The sequence below is a fragment of the Chaetura pelagica genome, unplaced genomic scaffold, assembly GCF_000747805.2.
Source record: "Chaetura pelagica isolate M959 unplaced genomic scaffold, ChaPel_1.0 scaffold412, whole genome shotgun sequence".
Taxonomy (NCBI): domain Eukaryota; kingdom Metazoa; phylum Chordata; class Aves; order Apodiformes; family Apodidae; genus Chaetura; species Chaetura pelagica.
The window spans coordinates 109,526-135,969 of record NW_009952690.1 but is presented as its reverse complement, the minus strand read 5'-3'; the positions used below and the strand labels follow the sequence as shown (position 1 = coordinate 135,969).

General features: G+C 37.7%; 1 protein-coding gene across 1 annotated transcript in view; it reads right to left on the bottom strand.

Annotated features, from left to right (window-relative positions):
- SCML2 (sex comb on midleg-like 2 (Drosophila)) overlaps window positions 1-26,444 on the bottom strand; it is a 55,602-nt gene that overhangs the window by 14,502 nt on the left and 14,656 nt on the right. The window contains exons 3-7 of the mRNA XM_009993816.1: window positions 24,594-24,828; window positions 20,568-20,656; window positions 18,893-19,136; window positions 6,389-6,639; window positions 1,675-1,810 (exon numbers count right to left, since the gene is read on the bottom strand). Coding sequence (XP_009992118.1) covers window positions 1,675-1,810; window positions 6,389-6,639; window positions 18,893-19,136; window positions 20,568-20,656; window positions 24,594-24,828 — 955 coding nt within the window. The remainder of the gene's footprint in view (window positions 1-1,674; window positions 1,811-6,388; window positions 6,640-18,892; window positions 19,137-20,567; window positions 20,657-24,593; window positions 24,829-26,444) is intronic.

Sequence of the window (26,444 nt, the reverse complement as noted above, 5' to 3'; positions counted from 1 at the left end):
TTCTCTTGCCTTAGTCCAAAATCCACTTCGTTCTGGTCTCTGAGCCCTTCTCTAGCCCACTAATGTAATAACGGTGTCATGACCTGTGTTTACCCTTTATTTTTACTAATCTTTGTTCATACACTGGTTCCAATAAAGTAAGAATTAGTGGCATGTACTCTGAACTACCAAGAGGCAATTCTAAAAAGCTGGCCTTACCAAGTTACTGCCCTAATTTTTCACCTATCTGAGAAGCAGCAACAGAGACAACTCTATGATATGCACCTGCCACTGATGTTCATTCTGAAGTACCCATGTAGCATTAACATCTGCATGTATAATGGTCCTGTGAGCATGTATAACAGCTACTGAAGGTCTGTACCTTCAGAATCCCCAAACCACTCATGTAGGATTTCCACACTGTAACTTGGCCTTCTCTGCTAAATAAAATAAACATACTTCTCCAGAAACACTGTAAGGTGGTTTAAAGCTTAGCACGGTCCTATCAAATTGGACTTTGGAAATTACTTTTTATAGAGATTATGCAAAACTGTGTTTCAAAAGGAATGCTAAGGCAGAAAAACATGGGGAAAAGTCTTAACTAAAGAATTTTTTTTTTGGCCTTGGCTATCACATGAGCTTAATGAAAAACATGCCTCTGTTATGATTAGGCAGACAATCTAAGCATCCCATTATATAAAAGACTGCAGTATTTTCTGAACTGTAGTATTATTTGGGTTTAGTTAAAATCCTGGATTTTAAAAAATGAAGTATTTCTATAGATGCTTTAATGATCTTATGTCTTCATGCATATCTGCTCACTCTCTGATGCCTGCATACTGGAGGAAACCTATTTGTACAAATAATCAAAGATACAAACAGTAAAAGTAGTTTTCAAGGCATCTTCTGTCTGGGTTCAAAAACAACTGTCTCCTGAAATGTTTGTTTTCCTAGGAAGCACACGCATATTTTCCCCTCATCCATCACTGAAGTTGGGAGTAAAATGAGTCTGACAACTCCTACTGTAAAAACAGGTTTTTAATGTAAAAAAGCCCCCCAAACATAATTATCATAGTTTATAGAGTTTTTAGGAAGTTCTGAGATTTCAACTGACAACATACAAATCAGTCAGCTACAGGGTTACAAGTTCCTCAGTTAGTTCATTAACTGGTTTATTTGTCTTTTGCCAACCCTTTTCAAGATACATTCCACTATATTTCAAAACCAAGCAAGAATAAGGACTAATGTATTTCCTTTGACTGCCTTTACTTGGTTTAAACACTGAGTAGTTTCTTTTAATGTAAAGCTACAGAGAGATAAAATCTCCATTTTGTTTTATTACAGTACAGAATGCATGATATCATAACATTATAGAGGTTTTCAGCTCCACCTTTTCATGAATTAAGGAGTGGGACAGACATGAAAAAATAATGCAGTTTCTTTTCCCAAACAGGAACAAACTGCAAGGTCTACCAGATCTATTAAAAGCCTGTGCTCCAGCACGTCTTGCTATAATGAAGGCATCAGAACAGCACAAACCAGCACCTACAGATATCTTTAAAAACTAAGGTAGCTGGATAATGATTTACAGTAACAGGTTTGCAGCACAGTTTCCATAAAAATCACACTAATAGCTTGGTTGAAATGGAAGTAATTTCACACTAAAAATGTCATTAATTTTTTTTTGTCATTTACCTGTGGATATAACTGCTGTAGTGGCACCAGACAAACTAATTCCATCTTTAATTATCTGCGTAGTACCAGTGTCCTCTTCAGGAGAGGAACGAGGAGAAGGTGACGCAGGAGGCAGTTGTTCCAGCAAGATTTTTTTCTGTTTAGAGAAAAAAACCACAAAGTCAAAATGCTTAATTTTTGTTAAGGTATCTGCAAAGTATTTCTGCCATCTGTTACCATCTTACCAAATGTGTGTGGTTCTTTATGTACACAGAGCAGAGAAGATAAAGTCCAGGAAAGGAAGACCAGAAACTGTCAGTTTGTATTTATAGCTACTTAAGTAAGGCAGTGGAAGACAAATTACTTAAGAAGGAACCCACCTCTATCTGAAAAGTGGGAAAAGAATGAGATTTATATACTAACTCATGACCTTTTGAAATTTTAGGAAGCACAGAACAGGTGTTTTTTATTATTTTCATGTCCACACCCTTCCAATCACCTGGGTTTATCACAACTCAAATCAGTTAGTTGGGCTGTGTATATATACCCATTTAAAAACTGAGTCACACTTAGGTGTCAGCTTTACAGTGCACCTAGATTTCCCCTCTGCTTGTTTCAAGGAGGCTGAAATTCTCCATTATTCACTTCCATGAGTCGGTGCTTTATGCAAGGTATCAAATAAAGCAGTAATTAAAATCCAGTCACATGAGTTGCCAAAACCTTTCCCTTTCCCAACCAAACTTATTTGCAGCTTATCATATGACAGAACCAGATTTCACAAAGATTTAGAAATTGGTCAGCGTGCATTACCTTCAATCTGAGGAAAGGAGAATTTTGTTGTCATTTGGTTTGGACTGGGGTTTAGAAGAGATGTGCATACGGAAGGCATTTCTAATGTGCTTTGACATTGTGGAGACATGCTATGAAAATACATGGAAATAAAAAAAATAACGAATTGGAGAAAAGTTCAGCACCTCTCCTATCACCATTTATTCTTGCATGAGAACAGATTATGTTCTCATTCTCTTACCTACCAAAAAAGTTAAGAATATAAGAGGTTACCCAAGGTCCTGACATTATTGAAGGCAGCAAAGACCAGGCTACTCATGTGGTAAGGATTACTGCTAAATTCATCTACAGTGAACTGAAAATTCAGTCAGGTTGCTAAAGGAGGCTAAGTTCTCTTGAATTTAGCAGTATTCATTCTTTGCATTTTTCAAAGCAGCATATTTTCCAAATAATGTATTAAAAATCATGTAGAATGCAATAAAAATATACACCTTCCTAAAAGCAGCAGTGCTTAACTTCTTCACAACATCTATAAAGAATAAATTAACTTTCTTCTGAAATCCAGAGCATGTTAAAGAAAATTTCTCTGCCCCTTAAAGTTCAGAGAAGATAGGTTTGGTTGGAGAAACTACTGGGTGGAATGAAAGTAGGGAATAGACTACCAAGGCTTGACACTGAACCAAACAGTGATGTATTACTTGTCAGGAATTGCCGACATATCTTAACACTGGGAGACAAAATGGTCTCTCTCCATCCTCAATACAAAGAGCAAAATTGTGTTTGGGAAGTCCAAGCTTTTGATCTGAAGCCTGACACTCCTGAAGGCTACTCTGAAGCAGGAGCTCCTTGGGGGCCCAGTTGTCTGTCACCATGCTGCAAAATATGGGTGGTCGAGTTGTGAGGAAAAAGGAGGAAACAGGAGATACACAGGCCTGAAAACAAAACACAAATGCTAAACTGTAAGACAGAGGCACACACAAGTGCGTTGAGGCTAGCCAGCCATTTCCTACTTTCTTTGTCAGAAGGAGGAAAGAGAATGTGAAAAACAGCATGTTATGCTTGCTCAGCTGAGGTTCTCCTTTTGCAACCCCAAACTGACAAGCAGTAAACTGTGATCCCAAAGCCATGTTTCACAAGGCAGGCCATGCTCCCATCAGAGCTCGGCACAATTGCTTGACCAGGGTGTCACTGGCTGGCCCCTTCCAGCTGGGAGGGCATGGGAGCTCTGCCTGACTGCAGGGAGCTCTGCAGTCTGGCACCACACAGCCAACTTCACAGGTTTATCCTGATGATTAAAAACTCCCTTCTTGTGGGGTTGAATTAAGGGATCTACACTTAGACCAAGGCACTTCCCCCTGAATTTCTGGAAGGAACTCTTCACATTGTTCTGTTTTTTTTAAAAATAGCAAGAGTTCTTAAGAGGTTTTTTCATTATGGTAGAGTAAAACCATACAGTGCAAACTGAGGGAGACAAACAGAAAACAAAATCCAACACAGATCTCATACTTATGGAGAAGCTTAGAAAACTGTTATATAAAGGAGAAAAATGACAACAAATCGATATTCCTAGCTGTATAATAAAAGTTAATACCTGCACAATGATAAACATTGCAGCACAACAAACATAAAAAGGGCGAAGAAAGTCAAACACCTCGACAGTGTATCGGGTATAGACCAATCTCCCTAAATACACAGATTTTGAACTACCACATTTCCAGCTTGCAGTAGAAGCACAATTACTTAGCTGGAGGGTTTTCGATCAGTCTTTAAACAAAACAATAGCAGATCTTTCAAATCTCTATGCACATACCACTTGCATTGTACTGTGAAGCATACAGGCTGTATAGCACACCGTGTCAGATAACAACCTGTCTGTGCAGAACTCCTACAAAGCCATTTCCTCTCTTTAACCTTATGCTAGCAGGTGTAACTGTCCAAAGAAGGGCTTGCACGTATGTATAACATTTGGTAATTTAACCACACACCAAAGCAATAACAACCTTCCACAGATTCTCAAAAAAAGCTAATTTTGTAAGTTTTTAATGCAAAAGTTAATGTAGTAAAACTCCCAAGTTAAATATATCAAATTTCAATTCTGCCAACACTAACTCAGTTGCTTGGTCCTATGGAAGAAATCAGGAGTGCATAGTGGTAGTTCATATTCACTGTCTCAAGACAGGGATTGTCAGCAGTAGCCCCTATTCCTCACACCAAATGAAGTGCTCCAAGCAGACACTTTCAGACACCCAGCATTTACAGCCCAGAAATCTCCTCTAAGGGTGAGATGCCTGTAACAATTCTTTCAAAGGATACACAAAGCCTCTCATTTTCTTTTTCATCAGACACAGAGGACAAAACTCTTATATGAAAGAGTGCAGCCTGCCATACCTGAGTACCTTCTTTAGATACAAAAGTCCTGTGCTGAGTGCTCTCCTTTAAAGCCCCCCAGACTTACAGAGAACACCCTACTCACCAGCCGGGTCTGGACGGAAGCACCTTTCTCCTCTTTAATATGTGTCTCTGTGCACTTTTACACACTGAACAAGAGATAAAGCTGGAGACCACCTGCATCAGCAGCCTATCGGTTTGGATACCCAACTGGAAGGGGTAAGCAGCAGAGAAGACAGCACTTGACTATTTCCAGTCCCCAGAATAATTTCTTACCTTGTGGTTACAATTTCAACTAAGTGCCTGCTTCCAGTTTTGTGCTAGAACCTTCTAGGTATGGTCTACTAATGTTACTTCACCAGCACTTTATACTGATCAGCACTATCGCTGAATGGAGAAGTCCCACCTGTGCCATTACTCCACTTCTTTCCACACACTGCTAGCAGTAGATCCCATAGCCCACGGTGACCCAAGACCCCAACATTTCAACCTTTGAAACTTGGGGGCAAAAGATGTGGGGGGGAAGGAACAGAAAATACAGTGGCCCCCACTCCCCCATTGCTGCTAATGGAAAGGAGGGAGGAGCACAGGGACAGATACAAATTTTCTGGGAAAAGGACTGCAGGATTGCTGCTCCTCTTTGACAGCCTGCAGTGGGTAAACAAGCCTCAGAAAATAGATTGTACTTCCATGGCAACTCAAGACTTATGCCTAAGTCTGCCCTGCTGTGATTCTATCCCTCCTTACAGAAGCAGTAGCATTTGTGCCTTTTTTGAGGGAAGCACACAAAGGTGGTAGTAAGAGAGAGGGATGCTCGGTTAGCTGACTAGCAGTTTACCTCTCTAAACTAGTTCATTACGGGATCGTTTACCCACCAGTTAGCAGTGCTGGTTTGTTCTTGGACAAACAGCTGCAGAGGAGCTGAAGCTGGAGGCAGCTACCAACTGTCCAAGTCTGACCCAGCTTGGAAGGGAGAAAGGCAGAAAGGCACCGCATCTTTCAGATTAGGGCAAAATTAGGCTCACACCTGGAGAAACGTATTGCCTGGAATGAAGCCTCACACTAGTATCTCCAAGATTAGGGGGTATCTATGAGGCAAATACATTTAAGGTCCCTAAATTTTGCACCAAAATGTTCACTATTCCTAACCTTTTGTTTCTAAACATGAGGCAAAACCCAAATAATAATAATGATGATGATGATGATAATAATTGAATTAAGTGAGCTATGTATATTGTTCAGTGAAAAATCACCCAGACAAAAAAAACCCTAAAGGCCTCATAGCTCTTGGAACTTTACTGGAAATTGATATTCCAGAATACTATAGCTCAACACCAGCAAGTCACTCATAAGTAAAACTAACCTTGTTCTGGAATAAAACATTCCACAGAAGCATATACTGAAATATTACAGAATAGCTATTCTAGACTCTTGTAACTAATTGCTAAAAACAGTAAAGCCCTGAAGGCTGAAGAGAAGACATAAAATTAAATAATAATAATTAAAAACTAGCTACAAAATTTTGCAATATAAAGTAAAGGAGTAGATAAGGACTAACCTTTTTTCCAGGTTTTAAACTTTTTTTCCTTGATTTAAGATTTTCAGTATGAGAGGTGGTTTTTGTCAAGGGAATATTTTTAGGAGACCTGCCCTTCTTGGGAACTGCAGACTGTCCAGGGGGTTTGCCCCGACCTGGCTTCCTGCTCCGTTGCGCTGGTACTGGAGCAGATTTCTGCGGAGACTGCATTGAACGCCGGGTCACTTTGGAAGGGGAAGATTGGATTTTTGCACTGCTCTTTGTAATGGAAACTGAGGAAAAACAAAAACAAAAGTGGAGGAAAACCTCAAAATGAATGATGGAAAGCAACTTCTAACAAAGGCTTAAAAAAAAAATAAACTGTAGTGCACAATTTCTATTGTAAAATAAATATAGTTGGAATATTTGAACTTTAGTGCTTGGCATTAAATTATATGATCTCATTAAAACCCAATAGAACTCTCTATACCCACTATTCTAGAGGGACTTCCCTAGGAGAAAAACATTCAAATAAATTTTAAAAGTATTTATCCACTCACCTGATAAATGCTTCCCATATTATTCTTTACAATATTTGTAAAGTGTCATTCATCAAGAAAGATTTCAAAGTACTTTACAAACCATATAGCCCATAATACATCCGTTCTCCTCTAAGAGCAGTTTCCACAATTACAAGACATGCCAACTGCTTTTAGGGAGCTACAAACCTTTTGAGCAGTGAAGAAAATCATCCCACTGATGAGGAGAAACTGATGATAGGGGAAGTATCACTAATAAGCATTTGTCTGAGATGCCAGTTTACAAAGTTAAATTCACATAATTATACCCAGTTTTTTCTACCTGGAGCCATCCAGACTTAAAATTTTATTTGGAAGAAGGACTTCCAAAAAAAAAAATCAAACGCGAAGTAACATTTTTATTCATTCTTAACACTGAAGTGATTTTCTCTTGAATTTCCCATTCCCAAAAAATTGACCCAATATGTCCATGATGCAACTATTACAATCTAGTGTGAAGCTGCAAGAGGTAATCAGATTTCATTAAACAAAACTTCCTAGTTAGCAACCTTTTCCACTCAACTCACTCTTCTCTGAAGTAACAACGATTATTTTATCTCAACAATTCCCTTAGCAATGGACCAATCAGAACATCAGGACACCAAAAAGAACCTATGGATAAGGACATACCATCAATGAAAAGATGTAGCATACCATGCTACAGCAGCAGCAACAAAAAGCAATTACTAAGTCCAGAAGTCCAACAAATATTCTGTTTTGGTGGCCCAACTGCCGACAGGCAGACAGATGCAGAAGTTGTGGAAGAGCTAAGCAGAAGATGAAAATGGAAGATTTTGTGACACCAAACCACCCTTGTTGCTAGAGATGTGGGAATGGCACACACAACTTATCTGAAATCCTCTGAAGGTTTCACACTAAAATTAGATGGCTTTCCAGTCTGCCATAGCCTTTTGCACCTTGCTGCTGCTGATTCTCCAGGATTCACCCTAACCTTAAATATTACAAACTTAATGTGACAGAACTTAGAAGCATTACAAGTTAGGGTTCAAGCAGGCTTTGACTGTGTCAGTCACTGATGCCCAATCCAAAGTGCTACTGCAGACTGAAACTGGAACACAGGTTAATTTCCTGGATTTTTGTGAATTTGGAATATTTCTTCTCCTAAAACATTAGTATGTTGAGGCTTTCTGGAAAGCAAATAAAACACACAATAAAACTCAAAAGATATATTTGGAATGAGATACTGAGAAAAGAACGTACTTAAGGATTGAGTAACAGTTTTAAAATCTAGCTCTATGAGTGATATTCGATCCAACGGTACAGCATCTAGCTTTACAACTGTTACTGTATGAACTTTTATTCAGGAGTTAACTGTTATTAAGTATTTGCAATAGAGAATGTCACAGTAATATGAAATACACACGGCAAACAGCCTTCTTATAAAATACAAGTACTATTGACATACATTTTTTTAAGCTGTAGGAGCACTTACATCCATTGCTATTTGTCTGTTTCAGTTACTAATCTAATATTCCTAAATGAAAGTTCAGGAGAAATCTAGTCATTGTGGCTGGTTGCAATCCTCGTACATCAAATACAGACACGACATCCCTAGGTATCTGAGAAGGAGCACCTTCTGGATGTGCAAAGTGATCACTGTCCCTTTACATATGTATGCCAAATGCTATTTTCATATGCCACGACATAATAAGAGCAAGCTTATAATAAGATTAAAAGAATTTTACCCAAATACTGGCATACCATTACCTTTGTCTCCAAATTGCTGAACAACAATGTGCATTAAGCTGTGTATGTGGAAAGCAAAACAATATCAACTGGATGCTGTATGATACAGTATTATTGCATCCTGTATTATGTTCACACCAATGTAAAATGCAGCTACTTTTATTTACTCATATCACACAACTATGTATTTAACAAAACAATCTAAAGAAATGTTGGTTCACAAATTCTTTGTGCCTCTGTCTATGCTGAAATCTAGCAAATGCATTTCTATTCTCACACAGTAAAGACACAGCTAAGGTTAAACACACAGCTAATTGCAATGTCAACAGGTTCAAGACGCATAGGTATGAGTTTCTGGACACTGGGCAATCCCTACACCCCTCCAGAAGAACATTTACCAGAGAAAGAGTAACAATGCAAACAGCACCAACCACTTCAGGCTGCCTTCTTGAAACACACACACCAAATACCCTTATCTCAGCATCTTCCTACCTGTATATGCCAGAGGACCAAATATTAGCAGCATTAACCATTAAGTTGGAGGGGGAGGGGTCAGGTCCCATTTGATATTTTTCCTTCTGCCTAGGGCTAAAGCTGCTTTTTTCAAAAAGCAGGACTGCAACAAAGCCCATGCTGCCCAGGCAGCCTCCCGGAGATAGCAGCAAATGAGGAGGCTGCTATTTGCATTTGTTGATTTAAGAGAGGATGGGGGGGAGCACAAGGGAGTAGGAGACTGCTAAAGTAATTCCCATATTGTCTGCAGGCTGCATTGACAGTGATCATCAGTCACCTGCTCATACTTCCTTCACCCCGGCCTTCAGAGGGAGACCAAAGGTTACACTGGGTCACAGGATCTGGAGGGAAATGAAAAGACAAGCAAAACAGAGCTGCCAACCCACTGCATCTGTAGACAGAGTTATCCCCACTAGGCCACATGTTCCAAAAACTAAGACGTTTTAATAGTCTCATGAGAACTTGTTAAAATATAACGATGAAGAGAATAGAGAGGAAAAATGCCAAGCTCTGCTTGCAATTACTGCAGTATTTAGCTGGGATATTTACAACCAAAAAAGCACATTTGCCTTTTCAAGATGCTGCTTTGCATTACAAAGGGCTTCTCATGTGCACGAACAAAATCAAGCATTTGTGTGGTGCTGCTCTTCTACACAAATATCCACTGCTCAGTTTCAGAAGTGGGATACACTGCATGGCATTCCTTCTTAAGTCTCATATTTACATCCTAAAACTGTACTGGTATCCTCAATAACTGAAGAGCAGAGATCATGCTACAAAAATATACTTTACCTTTAGCAATGTTAGCAACAAAATTGCATGTTCAAAGTTCACACAGCTGTAGTTATACTTCCATGGTAGTGAGGGCTACCTTCATGCAACACACAAATAGCCTTCATATTTTCAATTATTGCTCATTCAAAACATTCTCTTTTTTTTTTTCCCAAAAAACATTCCATGAGAATCTATAAACTTTGTATCCAATGTATGCAAGAGAAACACAAAGCCAGTATCTTGGATCTCACAGCCTAAAGATGCATTGCCACAACTCAGTCGCAGAAGCAGATCCACTGGAGTCAAATAACTGACCTCACTTGCACGAGAAGGATATGAAAGGCTAGACTTTAGATGAAGGCCAAATAATGCTTGCAGAAGCAGAAAGCTGCTCAGACACAGGCAGAACTGCAGAATTTGACCCCATGATGTTATCCCGAAGATCTCTTGCCAGAATAAGTCAGATATTTAAGACAACTGTGAAATCTGAAGCTACTGAAACCTCCAGCACTTGGGAAGGGGATGAGCCAGATGACAGCTCATAAACCTGAATTCTCATGCAATTCTAATTAGTAAAATTCTCTCAGATAATCCACAGCGACAGTTTAATTTTTATGGAAAAGTGAGGGAAAAACAGGTTCGGATTTGCAACATTTACGCATTACAAATCTAGCATTCAGTGTCATAGAGCACCAACTACAAGACACGACATTAAAAAGCTGAAGCAAAATTACATGAAGCAAGGTAGGGTCCTATTTTGCCATACATTCTGCGAACACAGCATCGTTAGCTTAGGTGAAGGTGCCAAGTAGGACAGTGAAAACAGTAATTCAATGTTTAAACCAGCATTTCTTTCAAGACAGAAGTGTTTTTATTTGCACTGCAGTATTGTTCCTATTCCTCCAGTGAGACACAAGCCGAATGCTCTCCTGACATTATAAAAACCAGGCCCTTCTCCCACTTAAGCTTCAAAAAAAGAATTAAGGCAAAGGGGTTTAGCAACCTACCCTAAATCCATGTGAGCATTACACAACAGAAGTAATGGAAACATACCTCTTGAGTTCTACTCCAGGATTTTAACTACAAAATTAGCCTTCTTTAATACAGTAAGGTATTATTATGATAGTTCTGACAACTGGGAAAGGAGGTGGAAAAGATTAGCAATTTTTCAAAACAGCTTACTGCCAAGGATTATAAAAATTTATGTCCTTATGTCTCAATTGAACAAGAGAGCCATACGAAAGCATAAGTATCTGTAAAATGTGCCACCTCTTTCTAGCTGTGTTTGGATTATTTCTGGTTAAGAGGAAGCTGCGAGATACTGATTGATATGTTGCTATAATACAAAACCAGTAGTAAGTCATCATTTTGCTATCTAAAAAGCAACACCACACTTTTAAACTTCAGCATCCACCTTGGTTGGCAAGATGTGGACATCATGGTTTGCAAGTCTCTTATTTCTCGATTGTAGTTTATGCTACCATTATAACAAAAGAAAATAATCATAATAATAATAAAAAAGAACACCACAACAACCCACAAAACCAACAAACTACATTTTGTTGATAAGCTGAGAAGGAAAAGAGCAAGTATATACCCAATAAACTGTCAAAGCAGCACAAACTTGAGTTACCTGAAAACAGCTAAGGTGTGCTGATCATGAATCTGTCAACAAGCCTGGCAAATCCAGGCTCTACACATTAGGTAAGAGTTTCAGTATGCTGATTCTTCACCCCATCATTACTGATTCTGTCCAGTTTTTGCCATTATTTTTCCCCAAATAGCATCAGCAGGGTGAAAGGTGGGCCCAAAATGAAACAATAAAATGCAACAAGCTTCTAGGGAGGAAGACAGAAATGCAGAGTGTGGTTAATGCAATGCCACAATTTGTTTTGTCTCAACAGCTGAACGACAGCACTGATATTCTTAACATAGCTTATATGTATCAATACCAGTCTGGAAAAAAATCCATTCAATCCTAACCACTAGGTTGGGAAATACAACCACTTTTGACATTAGAATCCACAAGACCTGAACAAAAGCAAATAAAAAAAAAATATTCAATGTAAGTAAAAAATACATGTGTTGGAGTACTTCCAAGTTAAAAAGAAACTTACAACTACCTTATAAATAATTATGGTAAGATGGCGAGGAAACCAGACTTGCAGTAATGTCACAGCTTTGGGAAAGGTAAAACCTTTTTTTTTTTTTTTAAATGTGATTACTGCCCTGTAGCAGCACCATCCAGGCCTTGCTGCAATATGCCAAGAAACATTAATACCAAATAAAAAAAGCTTAACATGTGAGAGAATTTGGCGAATCAGATTTTAGCCTGAAGCACTGAGGAGTTTTTCATGTACAATTCTGAAGACAGCATAAATCTGCTTACTGTATGTGCCTGATTTAACTACTGTGACCTGCTCATGAAAAGAAGCTGCTGCGCTGAGAGAAAAATTAAACCTCCAGCAGTATGAGATTGTACCATTTCACCATTTGTTTCTTTCTTTAATGAAACATAAGAATAACCATGCTTATCTTTCTTTTTTTTTTGGCTACTTTAAACAATGAAGTCTTTTTCAAACATTTAGCTCTGTCTTAAGAGTTTCAACACTTCTTTTGTTTCACCTGCAAAAATTACAGAGTAGTACTTAAGTTTATATTTATGTCACACATTTGTGTACAACTTTAGCTGAAAATACAGCACACCTATTGTGACAGAATTTCAATAGCAGAGAGGTGCCTCTCTAGTGGCTACCTTGGAAAAATCTACATAAAGAAAGTGCTGAAAACATATTTGAAAATTTTTAAAAAAATAACAAAACACAAAGAAATCATAAAACAGACAAATAAGATACTTTTTAATCTCTGCTTGAGACTGCACTACTCTCATTGCTGCAGGCAGCTTCTGAAGGAGACCTTTAACATAACAGGCTGATTAGTGTAATGAAAGAAGATTGCTCTCACTGATAATAAATGAGCTGAATTGGGAGAAAAGCAATGAGGTGACACTGGATTTGGAAGGGAGGGAGACAGAGAAGGAAAGAAGGAAAGGGATAAAGGCTACAGAGAATCACTGTTTTTATTTAGATTACTACATAGCCATCCTTTGGTCACCCAAATTCTCTCCTGTAGTGCAGACAGCCCTCCATCAGGAGCTTTTGCATCACCTTTATCTGCCAAAGATCCAGCTCCATAAGACTGTGGGAATCAGGGATACATAGAAACTGGTCCCTCTCCAGATGCTGTTCACATCTAAATGATAGATGCTACTTTATACTGAAATCAATCTTTGCAGGTGAAACTACTTATCATTTCCCACATGGCATCTCTCCAGTTGTTCTTTTGTTTTCTCTCTTTATGGAAAACGTTTTTCTTTTATTATAAATAAAAAGGTGGACTGCCTAAGTAACTGCCATTTATGTATAATGACTAAACAGTAAGATGAATTTACATAGAAACAGCAAACCAGAACTGCTCTGACAATCTCCAGTCATCTGCTGTCTACTTCAATCATAAACCTCAGATATAACTAGCTACAGTGCAATACAAGAATATTCTTAGGCATAGTAACAGCTTTCTATTATCCAACTGAGTAAAATAAAAATGACAATCTATGGTGGTTATAGTGAAAAGCATAATATGTTTGACCTAGAAACAGAACTAATAGAAAATCATCCAAAAGATATAAAACTTAAAAAGCCTTTTTAAAGTGTATCAAAAGCAGGAGTCACATGGACTCAACAGATGACCATATTTCAGAACGAAGAATACTAAAGCAACAAGACTGAAGGCATTTTTTGCATTCACACTCACTTCAAGGAAGCTCATCACACCAGTTTCCTTAACAGAACCCCTTCTTCACAGGGATTTGAAACACGTTCCCTGACATGAAGTAGAAGTGGTAGAGGTCAGGACACGGAGACAAAAACAAACAGCAGAGAGTTGGCAGGACACACAGCGCTCAGGAGTTTTACAGACACTAAAAGATGAGATGTCCAACATACTGATGGTGCTATGCAAGTTTAAAGGCCTTAAAAATGCCTCAAGTTCAGAGACTTAAAGATGGTTAATACAATACCAATACTCTAGCCAGCAAGGTACAGACAGGATACCTGATGTTTGAACTGGCCAAGTTGCTAAAAACTCTCGTACAGAACAGAGGTAGTGAATCCAAAGATAAATATTATGTGTTGGAGGAGAATCAATCATAGCTTTTGTAGAGAAAAGTCCCATCTCCCAGACCTATTATTAATATTTTAAGCAGCCAGTAAATCAGCAGACAATGGAAAGTCAGTTGATATAGTCAGTGGATTGGCACTTAACAAGATCTCACACCAGACTCAAAAAAATCCCTAGGTGGATTTTAGAAGGATCATCACTATCCTTCTAAATAATTTCTTGGGAAATATCAAACACTGGCCAAGAATAAACAGACATGTTTAGTCCTCTAGAGACATCCTGATGAGATCTCTGCTTGGGCTTGTACCATCTGATTCATATATGATCAAGGACAAGAGTAAAGCATAAGATAGCAACAACTGCTGAACAAATATTTGAGTCAGATAAAGATGTGCAAAAAGATCTTGTAAAGCTGAGCAGTTGCTCAGCAGAGGAGTAACATGAAATTCAATGTCAAACAATTCAAAATAATTCAGCTTCTGTGATCAATGATGGGCTATTATTTGATGTATAAAATAATGACATCTTAAAATTAAATATTTCTATGACAGTATTAGTTCCTTGGTCAGCAGCAGTGAAAAAAAAAATAATAATCCCAAATACCAATTAATGAATAATTAAAGAAGGAACAGAAAAAACCCCAGAAACTACCACAATGCCACTAGTCTTAAATACCTTGTGCACTTCTGGTTCCAGTGGCTCAAAAATGACATACCTGAAATGGAAACAGTACGAAAGAACGAGGATTATCAGAGGAATTAAACTGATCCCAGTAAAACTTCCAAAAATGTGGACAAAGCTTTAGCAAAGGCCCCCTGGTGTTTTTGATCTCCTGACCCCCAAAAAAAAAAAAAAAAAAAAAATCCCAAATACCAATATGAATAATTAAAGAAGGAACAGAAAAAAACCCAGAAACTACCACAATGCCACTAGTCTTAAATACCTTGTGCACTTCTGGTTCCAGTGGCTCAAAAATGACATACCTGAAATGGAAACAGTACGAAAGAACGAGGATTATCAGAGGAATTAAACTGATCCCACAACAAGGAAAAACTAAACAGAGCAGGATTTTACAAGTTTGGAATACAGATAGCTGAGGTGAGCTAGAATATAGGTCTACAAAACTGTGATGGATATGAAGAAGGCTGTTAGGGAATAACTATTTACTGTCACTTCCTGTACAAGTAGTGGAAGTACAAGAAGGTGTATCAGTACAAGAAAATGGGCAAGAAATTAAACTGCCAGCAAGAAAAGGGATATCTCCTTTTCCACGGAATATACATTTAAGTATAGAACTCCTTATTACAGGACGCTGTAGGTAGTAAAAGTTCAGATGGCTACAAAATATAATTGAACAAAATAGATCAAGCTCTTTGAGAAGGTATTCGGCATAAAAGCCTTGTTCTGGACATGGGAGGTGCTGGGCTGTAGATGACCAGGTAATAGGAATACTACTGCAAGACTACTACTCTCTTATGTGTTTATGCTTTTCTTCAGACATCTGCTTTCAGCCACTGCCTGAGAAAGCCTGCTAGAGCAGCTGGTCGTTCAGATTGATCCAGCACAGACAGTATCATGCTAACTTCTCTCACTAGCTATAGTGCACACTGATGTTCCTGAGCAACAAGTCGTCTCTAAAAGCACTTAAGTGATCAAGACACACAGAGAAAACAATCTACTGAATCCTTAAAATAATGACTTTTGGCCAGCCAACCAAGACAAGACCAAGCACTTTTGTCAAACATTACATAATATATATTACTACTATCAGAGATATTTCTAAGGAAATAAACTACAATATTAGATAAGCAAAGCTTAGCTAATATAAATACTGAATGCTAAATTTCATACCACTGTACACAGACCCTGACACCCAGTCAGGTCCACATAATTCACATTTTCTGTTAAAGACGAAAGACAAAACAGTAACACGAAGATTAAGGCCTGAATGTTAAAAACACTTGGATCAAAACAACTTGTTACCTACCTTCTCCTTTTTATCTTCTATTAATTGTGTCTTACTTGTTGAGCTTATCTTTCTAAAACTAATGTGCTACAGAAGATAAGGCTATAAAGACTAAATATATAATGCAATCTGTTTTGAACAATTTCACCCATAACTAAGAAGCCTGTGTTTAAACTATTCTAAAAAACTTTCCACAACAGAGATCTCACATTCTCTCTTAGCATCCTAAATCACTAAGACAGTAAACAGCTGAAATAAAAACTTTCCCTATTTTCATATTATCTCCCTTACTGTATTTCATCTCTCTTTCAAAGGGCTGTTAGACCCTAAAATACAAGTCTCATGGCAGGAAATTGTTGCCCTAAGTGTGGATGAAATTTAAAGCATAATGTATTGCTTTCGTACTTAAGATTGCAGCATATTGGTTTTGCTTAGTCACTAACATCAGGGTGGGGGTGGTTCAGTTCTTTAACTAGTGAATTAAAACCTTTAAATGCTTTCAGATAAAATAGTTACAAAAAATTAAGGATAGTTCCTATTATGTTCACTCTGAAATCTAAGCCACACTCAATTATTTTTACTTTCTGATGTGGTAATCCAAGGTAGAACTACTGAACGAATCTGCAGGAAAGAAGTCCAGGCCAGAATAATGATATTTCAAGTGAATCCCTACAATCCCAAAAAGTATCTGTCATACTTTCATCCTTAACTGGAGTAGCCAATGCTAATGTGACTTAATGAAGAATTCTGACAACATCATCGTATTTCTGAATTGAAATTACTTTATTACTCTCTTCTTCAAGTTACTATTTACATCTTGATAAAGGACTATCATTGCAATAGTTTCATGACTCAAAAGGATCACAAAACAGTGAAAAACACAACCTGAGAGGGAAAAAGAAAACAATCCAGCTACGTAAATTTGGCAAGTACTTATAACATGCACAAAGAACACAAAATATAAGCACGTGAAGCAAAACTGAAAGAACAAATTCTTTATTCTCAGAATGGGAGGAGGACACAAAATTTTACTAAAACTGCAGTTAACTTTAGGCTCACTTTTAGAATTAAAAACAACAAAATTCCCACCCTGCACTTTTCCACCTCCAGGTTCTATCACATGTCCAAAATTCTCAGTTTTGACTGCAAGTCTCTAAGAACCTTGTTTCAGGTTATTAATGCCTAGTGTTACTGTTTTTCATAACAAAGCAATAGAATCCATAAAAATACCCGGATAGGTATTTCAAGCCTTCAGCACACTCGAACGTACTCTAGAATTTTATTACCTGAACAACTACAATATGCAATCAACTTTACTAACCAATTGTTACGTAACCCTCTGATCTGTATCAAGCACTAATCAGGCAAGAAAAATTCTGTACCTTTTATCGAAAAATACTGCTAGTTTTCCAGCACAGAACCTGGAGTAAACATAAAAATTTAATACTACTTCTTTCCAGCAGATGCAGTGGGACTCAGCAATCTAAACTATCACAAAAATCTTCTAAAACTTTTACACCATTTATTTACATAGCTCACTCTGTATAAAGCCATTTTATTTCATCGTGATTAAGGTAATTCACTTGCTGTAATTTCTCCAGACAAGGCCAACCTTCTGAAGAAGCTGACAAAGACACTTTACAGACTGGGAGCACAGACACGTTAAGGCTGCAGTCAACTTGGTACCTATGAGGCGACTTCTGATCGAATGCAGATTGTCCTCGCCTAACTTCCCCCTGCCTTCTTGCTGCAGGTTTGTACTGGTAGATCATCCTGGATCTGCTCCCTTGCTGAAATCCACCAAAATAGACTAAATAAATTATATGTACTATGACCACTGGCAGTAACTAGAGACAGGTAGGTGAGGGCAAGGACGCAGAGGTATCCGTAACTAATTTCACTTAGGTTTTCCAAGTAATTCTTGGCCTGCTGGCAAAATATTGAGAAACACCATGGGGATGGAGAGTGCAGGAAACATAACTGATTTCTTGCCTTCTTGCTTCTGTTCCTTTGGTACATCCCCCAAGAGTTCTGTGATACCTGTCAACTCATTCCTTACTCACCTAATACCAGCTGTAAAAATGCTCACCATGAGAACAAATTATTCTGGTCAACAATATTGAAGTAATTAATTAAAAGATGGTTCCCCTCTTTAAAAAACTCTCTCAAATTGGAAGGGAGTGAGGATAGATGAGCCCAAATTGTTTGACAGAAAATGCAGAGCAGCACAGGGATTATGTTCAGGGATATCCCTCTTTATTTCATCTCCCTTCTTTCTGAGGTAGATAGCTGTACATTCTAACACACAGTGCTGTTAGTTAAAGGGACTCTATAACTCTATGTACAAACATCCTTAAAGGTAAAAGGATGATAAAGCATTCAGAATAGGCAGCTTCAAGACTGAATTTTGTGACTATGAAGGAAGAAATACTAAACACATAGTTTAAACCTTCAGTCATATATTAAGCTGTTAGTTTAATATAAAGTCCTGATGCAGGAAATACATTAGTATCATTAAACAGGAGTATTTAACTATCTATAATACCAACAGCAAATTTAGTTTAAGTCCAAGATTCTTCACAAATACACAAAAACTAAAAAGCTCTCCTAATAAAACACGTGCCAGATTTACTATGAACAGACAAAAATTGTTTCCCAGAAACTATCCTATTAGCTTCAAACTACACAAAGAAAATTTAACAACATTTCATCCTCATCAGCTACTCACAAATCACGTCTTCACTCTTATCTGCTTACAGCCAGCTGGTTTTTAAAATTATGCTGTAATTGAGGGGAAAAATAATTAAGCAATATTATTAGTCATCTTACCATTGTTCCCTGGTGGTTGTAATGCATCTCCTGTCAAGCTACACCATCCAACTGGGAAAATATCTCGAGAATCACATCTGCACCAATAGTCAAAGGCTCCTCTCCAGCCATCAAATGTAACAAAAACTTCATCTCCTTTAACATCTCCAATGGTTGCTGGACAAATCAAGTATGGGTTCTTTCTGTCTATAGCTTCAAGCTTCATTCCTACTTTAAAGCAGTTTGGCACAGGTTTTGGTGGTTCCTTCAAAAGTAAGAGTAGTAGAATATTTGTATTTCTATGGCCTCTTAAAAAAAAGAAAAAAAAAAAAAGAGAAAAACCTCTATTTCTCTTCAACATCCTTACTTCTTGTACTCAGTTTTCTCAAAAACATATTCTTATTTCAAATTAGCTTTTGCTTTTCTGTATTATAAAAATCTAGATTCTGTTCCCACAAATACAGATGGGATAACTAGCAAAATTCTCCAATGCAGAAAGACTCTGTTAATAGTATTCACATAAGCAATAGGTTGCACCCAATACATTATGTCTGGGCAGCAAGACAGCAAAGACACTAAAATGAAATTATTACATGCTAATAAAGAAGAACAGGTTTACAGGGAATGGATATTTCTGGGGACTGATAACTGTCTGGTAAAAGCTTCACCTCCCAATTAATCCATGAAACATTCATTAGCATTGGACATTATTTATAGGCCTCTTGTAACTGAGTTGGCCTTAGACCAATTCCAAGTGGACAAAAGAAAAACAAAAATTAAGTCAATATGACCAGGGTAAGTGTACCTCCACAGCAGGACCTGTGGCCTGATGCAACCTGAACTACCAAGTCAGCCTCAGGAACCTCATTATCCAAATGCCATCCCAGATGTGCTGGAAGACTAGCACAGGGAAGTGTGGCTTATCACACCACAAAAAAAGTATATATAATTTTACATAAAAATTTGTATTCGATTACATGAAGTTAACAATGCAAGCAACATGATTGCAGGTCTGAACCCAACTGTTTGATTTGAGGATATACTTGTCCATGTCAATCTCAGGATCAAAAATGAAGTCACTCAATGTGATAGAAGGGTTTTACCACCTCAACAAAAAGTTGAACCAAAAAGTCACTTCGATATTACTGTTATTTTTACATTATCTTTCATGTTTCACAGTAACTTGCTCAGCAGTCACATTTAAAAATTTGATCAGCTTTTTCTGCTATTTTCAACTACTTCCTCACTACATTTTAAATTACGAGTATGTGCTCAATTAAAACATTTAACAAAACTTTTCCAAGCACCTCGACATTCCAATGGCTCTTATTCCCCACTAAATTTTTTTTTCACTCTTGTGAACAATCACATGAATATGGTGCTGTTAAGAAATGTGATATGCAGTGTATCTTAAATTCATGAAACAGAAAAACCAAGCTAACACCATTTTTCTAAATAATGCAGCATACGTTACAAGTCTGAAATAGGGAAAATAGATGCCCATCCAATGGACTGGAAGCAGACTGCTTCCTGTCTAGCTTTGTAGCTTGCCAATCCACTTCAAAGTGATTAGAAATAACAGTCTTGCTTTCCCATGCTGCAGACAACAGGGTAATATCTTGGCATCCTCATTAAAATAATGTAGCCATTAATCAATTGATAGAAAGTTGTTTACTAGCAGCCCTTTTCTTCTTACCTTCTTAAAGAATGCTGCAGGTGCCATTTCAGCTCCATTGAGGGTTCTTAATAGAAACATTGGCCAAGAAGATGCATTCATCTGGAACCCTAAGTAACAAATAAATTAGTTGTATCTAATAGCCCTACTTTCAGTCCGTACAATAAAATAGGAGAAGGATATAAGTCTGTTTTACTAATGTCTTATTCCCTCTATTTTGGACTTGGCCAAAGTAAAAATAGCCACAAAGGAACAAACAGGGTTGTTGTCAGTGCAAAAAGCTGTGCAGTGCCTCTCACTCTGAGTGACTTGTCTGCAGAAACATTTATCATCATTTGTTATTTTACAGGTGAATGTTTAGGACTTAATGACATGCAAGTTCTAGTACAGGAGATCATGAGGTTGTCCCCCCACAGTCCCTGGTCCAGTGGAACTTTCCCAGCACAAATGCGTAGCTTACTACTCAGGGACACTTTTTTCTAAAATTACATTCTCTGTTACAGCTTCTCTCATTTATTGAGGAGATAACTTTTTATTTCAAAGGCTCTTATAATTTTTTCACCAGACCACAGACAAAAAAATCCAACCAAAACCAAAAAAAAACCATTACCAGTTTCTTTTCCCTTCCTCATTAAAATAAATAGCCCTAAAAACCAAAGAACATGTAACAGGACAGAACACAAATATAATTATTTTAATAAATCTTATGTGTCATATTGGAAAAAATATACCAGAAGATGTTTCTACATTAATATTCTTCGTTAACAAGCTTATAAAAAGCACAATGATTAATCAAATTTGTTTAGGTGAACTCACTTATTCAAGCAGAACAAAGGCTTGACTGCAAACATTCCCATGCAAGATCATCTTTCCTCAGAATCAACTACTTTCAAGTTAAAAAAAAATAATTTAAAAAAAGGAAATAAAATTAAAAATTCCTTTTGCTTTCTGTGTTTTCCAAATAGATGTTTCAATGTAGTGAGTAAGATAGCAGACATAGTGGATATTTTTTCTGCGTCTTTAGGAGTTACCTATCTGGCACAGTTCTACACAAAAACAGACATAATAGAGGAAATTGGAAAATTTTCCACAAAGCAAATAATACTAGAATCTGCCAGGAACTGATGAGTTCCTTCATAAGTGAGCCTCCATGGTTCTCTTAAAAAGTGGAACGTATTTGAGGTTCTTAATCAATTCAATCTAAAATTGGATTTATGGTACAAGGACTCTAACTAGCAGCTTCCAGTTATCTTCAGTTGAATAAATAGTTTTCAAGTTGGAACTACCTATTCAACCCCTAAATGAATACAAAGCTCATATTTGATAAATGGGGTCATAATCTGAGGACTGATTATCATTCCTGGTTTCAAACCAGAGCCTTTAAACAACCTGAACATGTGTCATTACTGTAAAACCAGCTAGCCCAGAAAAGCCCTATGTGCCAGACAGAGCAATGACAACGTAACAGTTTCAACTAACTTCATTTGGCCTTTAAGTCATCCCTGTAAAACCAGAGAAAACGTTTTCCTCAATGTAATTTGTTGAGAACTTGGTGTTCTCAACAACCAAAAAGCACATATATTAAACACAGAGGGTGGAACAGGAACTGTTTGTTACGTTAATCGCTTTCTCAAAACCCTTATGTAACATGCATAATTAAACCTATGCAAAAAAAACAGGTAGGAGAGACTATTTTAGCTAGTTATTATGAGAGAAACAGAACATTAGTAACCAGAAGATTCCCTACTACTCAGGGCAAAAAAAAAAATAATCACTTGCTTAAATATCTAACAGGAGGTAATTATACACCCAATTAGCTCCCAGCTTTGCCCAGGAACAGGATGCTGTATAACTGCCAAAAAGGCTTTTTCAAAAATCTATCTAGGTATGCCAGAATGTTTGATTGCTGGAATTTAGCCTATCTCTAGAAAAAATCTAGGGCAGGAGGGACAAAAAAATGGCACTCACATTCTTTTCTGAATAACTAGCAATTGTTCAGAGGGCAGGTAAACTTACGTTCCTGGGTGCAAGGAATCAGTTGCTTGTTAGGTGCTGCACCACAAGCAGCCTGACCGAATGGGAGTAAGAAACAGTATCCTAAGAGAAGGCATCATGACAGTCGTGGAAAGTTTATCTTCTGAACAGATAAGCTGCCCCATTTTACGTAACTAGAATTGTTTTATTCAACAGGCTGGTTTAGAAACCTGTTTAAACACTATGCTCCTGAATGGAAGCAATGTATTTAACACTGTGTGTATGTGTAGCTGAAAGAATAAGTACAATCTTCTCTATCACAATGCTCTTTCATAGTGCTATCACTGCACTCATTCTGCAGGGTTATACTAAGAACTTCAGAGAGGTTAAACTGAGAAATGTTGCATTTCTCTTCTTGGGTTTCTAAAGCCATGCAACAGCACAGAAATCTAGCCTTATAATCAAAGTGGTGTCTTAATTGCTATGTCACCGGCTGCTGTATCTGTTTGTCCCTCTACAAGCAAATAAAGTTTCATACTGTAGTGAAATTATACTTTGCCCTTCACTTTTCAAACAGAAGATCTGAAAGTTGTTCAGAAGTTGGGTTGACAAGTCTTTTGAGAGGCTACTATGAGAAAGCATACCTATCTCTGTGGCACCTGTCTTCTCATCTCTAAGTGTCACTGATGAAACCAAACAAGAAGTAGGTTTATCACTGTAAGATGGGAAATCAGCAGTAAACCATTTCTTCTAACAGTTCATTTCTTATGTTAAGAACATTATTACTTGCATCTTAAAAATACTGAACGGGATAACAGGAGAGGGGGTGTTGCTGTTGTGCTCTTGTGGGTTGTCTGGGGCAAGGGAGGTGTAAGATAAATGTCAGTTATTATTTTTCCCTCTTTTTTAAAAGCAGAACTGTTTTCAAAACAATTTGGAAAATGTTTTTATTTCAAGATTTCCACACCCATAAGTTGTAACAAATATGATTCAAGAATACAGATTTCAATACACAGGTTAATCACAGCAAAGACATATTACCCTCGCAGTTAGTCAAAATTACCTCTGACTATTCATCACACAGCAAGGAATTCCTTTGTACAGGTGCCCATTGAATAAACTTTCTCAATAAGACTAAGCCCCAAGCACTATTTCTCAGTTTGGGGAGACACAATGTTGTCACCCATATTCTGCAGGAAAAGCAAAATAAATTCCAAATACTATTTCTAAGCATAGGAAAGCTACGTCTTGTACACGTGTATTCTTCATATTCACAAACTAGACGTGATAAAGTGATGAGACATCGCCCAGTGTGTGTGCAGCTGAGATGAGAATCGTATGTAGTACAAGCTAGAATTTTTCAAAAGCTACAGAGTGCTATTTTTCCTGTCTTGGAGCAGAATGTTGCAATACTGTCGCTAAACCCCCCCGTGCTGCCTTTCCTAGACCACAACCTATTTGCTCAGTACACAAGAAAACATACCGTCCTGAACTGAAGCACCCACCTCCTGCAGCCCCAGCTGAGCGCTTCACAGGTGGGTTAGCAGCCAGCGCCTTCTAGTGGGCTGCTCGGATTTACTGAAGAGGAAAAAGGCAAGCCAGCTTTCCCCAGGGCTCAGTCCTAACCAATGTCTACTAAAAGCAGCACGCACAGCATCAAGAAAGAAAACGTTGCATCTATATACACTCATGAGACAGGGTGTGTGCGAGGGAACATTTATAGGATGGGCACACGACAGTGTATCTCATAATTAAGAATGCTATCAGACTCTCCCAGTTAATATTAAGGGACTATTTAAAAAAGAACCGAAAGGAACCCCCAGAAACCCTCAAAAAACAACCAACAAAAAAAACAGAACTCAAATTCACTCTCATGTCAAAAGAATCCAAAAAGAAGAAAAGGCCACAGTTCATTAGCCTGAATAAATACAGTTTCCTTACCTCTTTTTCAATTCAATAATGACTTAGTGAAATCTTAGCACCATTGAATTTACCAAGACAACAAGGTGCAATCTTCAGGACTTCATGACTACAAGACTCCATACACATTAGTTCAGAAGCTTTGTTTCTTACCAAGGGGAGGCTGGAGCATGCCCCCTTTCTTTTCACAGGTCCCAATGGGCTGTATATCGGAAGAATCCACAAGTCTCCAAAAATCATTTTTGTTGTCACTTCCATCCAGCCGCAACCTTAGCCTGGCACCAGTAATTCCAATCACTGTAGCTATACAAACTGAGGTAACATTGCGAGGATCACGGGCTTCCAGTTTCATACCAACTTTGAAATCATTCGTAGGTGGAATTCTAGACTACAATTAAAGGTAAAAGAGTTTTTCTTATTGTTGTTAGTATTACTATATTTACCAGCCAGTTCAATACACAGCTTTTGGTCATCCAAATATATCATATAACTGGTAAAAATAAAGAAGACTTTGAGCTTTCAGCATTTGGAGGAGTTAGAAAAGGAGGTCGGATAACCTCCCAACAGCTACCATTTCAAATACTTGAAGTTTCTGGTACAAAACACAGCCACTTTCTATAAAGACAACCACTGTAGGGTGGAGGGCAACAAGGGAATCATGATGAAAATACAAACATAACGTTTGGGGAGGAGTGGTTAATATTTGAAGTGAAGGGAAAACAAGGACATCAGGAAACATAACATTCAACTCCTAAAAAAAACAAAACACACGATTTATTAGCTTTCCATTTCAAGAAGCAGTTATTCTCATTATAAAAACACCTCAGAAATTCAAATAAAATTTGGACCCTACTGTATTAAAAAGCTCCAGGCAAGAGCTTCTGCACTAAAAAAAACTTACAATACAAAGAAAGAAGACAGAAAAAAGGCATTAGTGTTAACTGCATCTTACAGAAAGAAGACAGTCCTAAAGTCCCATAAAACTTCTGTGCTAAGATGGGAATTGCAGCTCCTGTTTATTCACATAGAGAACTAAATATATTTATACACATACAATGAAATGCCAATTTAATTAGAAGACACAAGATTTTTTTAACAAAGACACCAGCACTGGAAAAAGAAATGCAACACATACAACTTAAGTCTTTGAGCTGAGATTTCTATCAGAAGGTAAAGATGAACAAGAGAGAAGGAGAATACTTCACTCATGTACCAACACGCTACTGGAAGACAACAACTGCATCATAGTCTGATTACTCGCCTGCTGCAGTACTGTAGGCAGTAACATCATCTAATGATGTTCAAAACTTTGTATTAACTGGGACTGAATGTCTCACCTAGTCATGTAAAAAGATTATTCCAGAATCTCACTATTCTGTTTAAATGTTTTATTATTTCCAGCCTAAATTTATTGCTGGAAATTTTTGCCAACACTATAATTTAACTTAAATTCTTTTTGCAACATTACAAATAGGGACAAAATCTACAGTGTATTTGCAGAGGGCAACTTGGCCCTTTCTCAGTACTCTCTCAATAAGTTGAGTAAATCAAGCACTGAAGCGTCCCTTAGGAGTAGATTACTATTCTACTATCATCCCTGAAGTCCTTTTTGTGCAACTCTTAGAGTACAAAGCTGCTGTGAAACATAGCCAAGAACTGTAAGCAGCCTTCCCTGTGCCATTAAACCCAGTAGCTTTCCCACACAGACCAACAGAATATGAATCCTGATACAGGAGGCAGGTAGAAAAACAAAAGCCATGGGCATTCATGCTCAAAAGGTTCTTCATGTCTCTTCTCCTGCCCTCAGGCAGGGATCCCATAGTAAGCAGAAATCCCATAGTAAGCACTGGTTACACATGAAAAAAGGCTGAAGAAACCTGCTCCTGGAACAAACGCTAGGCATATTTTGTCTCCACCACACTTAATTTTTTAAAAATACACCTTGCTCCACTTCTTACAGTGTGCAGGTGCACTATCTGCAACACACTCTAGATCACCAGCAGG